Consider the following 2,941-nt stretch of genomic DNA (forward strand, 5'->3'; position numbering starts at 1 on the left):
TTTGTATTTTGATGACACTTGATGTATCTTCGTGCGATAGTTCTTGTATGTAAGTGCACTTATGTGCGTGAATAAACATATTCTGGTTATTATTTAACGTGTTATATTCTTATGTTATGTCATACTCAATGTATGTATGAATGTATGTATGTATATATGTACGTACGTATGTAGGTCTATCTATCCATATATATATCAAATCCTGTAGCAAACTTGTATGTTGTATGTACGTGCTGATGGCTAATCGGCTATATGTAACTAAAGATCAGCACTTTAAGTTATTCCTCTCTCTCTCTCTCTCTCTCTCTCTCTCTATATATATATATATATATATATATATATATATATATATATATATATATATAATATCACCATTTAATATATATATATATATATATATATATATATATATATATATATATATATATATATATATATATACAAATTAGAAATTGAAAGAAGCTTACGGACCACTGGATTATATATATATATATATATATATATATATATATATATATATATATATATATATATATATATATATATATATATATATATATATATATATATATATATATATATATATATATATATATATTTATATATATATATATAATCCAGTGGTCCGTAAGCTTCTTTCAATTTCTAATTTGAACTGCCTCACTTTATACCTTATCCTGAATCATTTTGATGCAAAAACAAATCTTGACTACCTGCTGTTCTTTAACTTCGCCACCTGATTAGATCCAAAAGTTCACTGTAAGTCTTCAGCGCCAATCACCGAGTCATGTACTTTTAATTGCTGGAGTAAATTTATTTTATCGATATATACAATCTAACAAACAGACCTACTTCAACGGGGTTATACTTGAGTGTTTAAGGTGGCCACCATGGCGTGTTCATCATGGAACGTTTGTATAAATTGAAAGATCGTCTATTTCGTCACCCATTTAATTGATCGCGAGAGATTCCTCTGAACGTAGTAGGCGAGTGTTTATCCTGATTTTTGATGGAATAGATTAATTTTATGTTATTAATTATGTACTTGCCATGGCAAACTGGGTTTAATCGATACACTTTTCTATCAATTGCATATAATGAGGGGCGGTCTAAGGCCCCGGGTGTTCTAAGACACAGGCTGACTGAGTGTTTCATTTCCCAGGCTGGCTGAGTGGTCTAAGGCGCTCACCTTTACGGATTACTGACATTTCACCTCTGTCTGCGTGGATTCAAGTCTCGAGTTCGGGCAACGTGAGTACGTGAGTAAGCTTGCTAGCAGCTTCCCCTGTGTTGGTGGTTCTTCCCGGGGTTTTCCAGGGTTCTTCCTAGACCAAATATACTGACTACCATGCATAGCTTATCATGTGCTGAAAAAATGACGTTAAACCCATAAAGGTGTTGTTTGACATCAAAGTGTAGAACTTGTCACAATGCGACGCTGAAGTTCATAATGATACTTTGCTTTACTTTGGTGAAGGCTTAGCTGTGTTGTATTATTATTCATATTTGATAATGTTTTAACTGTTCAATCACTTACACAAACAGTATAGGGAAAGCTAACCTTAAGCTTTCATCCTCACGCTAAGGACATCATCAGCAGACTGTTTTAATCTCTAATGCAGTGATTCTCAAACTGTGTGCCGCGGCACACACTAGTGTGCCGCGAAAGATTTGCAGGTGTGCCGTTGGAGTTTTGAAAAATATTAAAATTGCTAGCGTTTTGAAACCTTGAACATATCGAATAATTAAATGGTAAATTAATGTCGCAAAAGTTAAAAACGTAACATATATAAAAACGCAATCTCTGTCAGTCTGTCATTCATTGGTTCCTTTCGTAACGCGAGACTTGTGCGAGATCTCGGGAGAACTCGATCGCTCTAATTATAATAATAGTCCAATAATAAATACATGCAGCCCATTATACAATGTTCTCGAATTTTCCACGCTAAAATAAAAAATACACGACGTAACAAATCAGACCGTTCCATTCCAACTTTGAACGAGGCGATTGTTCCCAGCAAATTGATAAGACACTTGGAAACAAAACATCCAGCTGTAAAGGAAAAACAAAAATCTCGTGGCTCAACAAAATAAACAAGCTAAGAAACTTACGAACTACATGAAGCTGCCCGAAAAGGGATTGATTGCAAGTTATAAGGTCGCTCAGTTGTTGGCAAAACGCAAGAAAGCGTATACAGAGGCCGAATCAGTCATTGCGCCAGCATTAGCAATTGTCTTTGAAATTATGCTTGGAACCGATGCCGCCGAAAAAGTAAAGAAAGTTCCTTTGTCAAATGACACGATTCCGCGCAGAATTGAAGACTTATCGTCAGATTTAAAGGATCAAATTGGCAAACACTTCGAAACGCCTGAAGATGAATTGTCTCTGCTATGGTCTCTTCAAGTTGATGAATCTACAGACGTTAGTGGCAAAGCTCAGCTGCTGGCCTTGATTCGATTCATAAAGGATGGAAAAGTTGTGAACGAGAACTTATTTTGCAAAGATTTGGAAACTACGACGAGAGACGAAGACATCTTCCATTTGGTGAATGAAAACATTTTGCTCTTCAGCCTACAGTAGAAAAACTGTGTTAGCGTTTGCACGGATGGATGTCCTTCAATGCAGGGAAGAAAGAAGGGATTCGTCACTCTCGTGCGCCAAAAAAAGTCCAAACGTGTTAGCTGTTCACTGCATGATCCACAGAAAAGCTCTCGCCTCCAAAATCTTTGCCGAAAGATTTGGAGTCTATTCTGAACCAAGTTATTCAAGTTGTAAATTTCATCAAATCTCGACCGCTTCAATCTCGACTTTTCTCTCAATTCTGTGAAGCGATGGATTCAGACTACAAATGCCTGCTGTACCATACCGACGTTGGTTGGCTTTCAAGGGGAAAAGTGTTAAAGCGTCTCGTCCATCTCAAGATTGAATTGATTTCGTTCT

General features: G+C 35.9%; 1 protein-coding gene across 1 annotated transcript; it reads left to right on the forward strand.

Annotated features, from left to right (window-relative positions):
- The first annotated feature begins 2,119 nt into the window (after window positions 1-2,119).
- Window positions 2,120-2,581, forward strand: LOC149802087 (protein ZBED8-like). Its single transcript, XM_089956887.1, has one exon. The coding sequence runs from the start codon at window positions 2,120-2,122 to the stop codon at window positions 2,579-2,581; it is 462 nt and encodes a 153-aa protein (XP_089813013.1).
- The last annotated feature ends 360 nt before the right edge of the window (window positions 2,582-2,941 follow it).

This window comes from Sinohyriopsis cumingii, chromosome 4 (assembly GCF_028554795.1).
Source record: "Sinohyriopsis cumingii isolate HCF-2022 chromosome 4, ASM2855479v2, whole genome shotgun sequence".
NCBI classification, from domain to species: Eukaryota; Metazoa; Mollusca; class Bivalvia; order Unionida; family Unionidae; genus Sinohyriopsis; species Sinohyriopsis cumingii.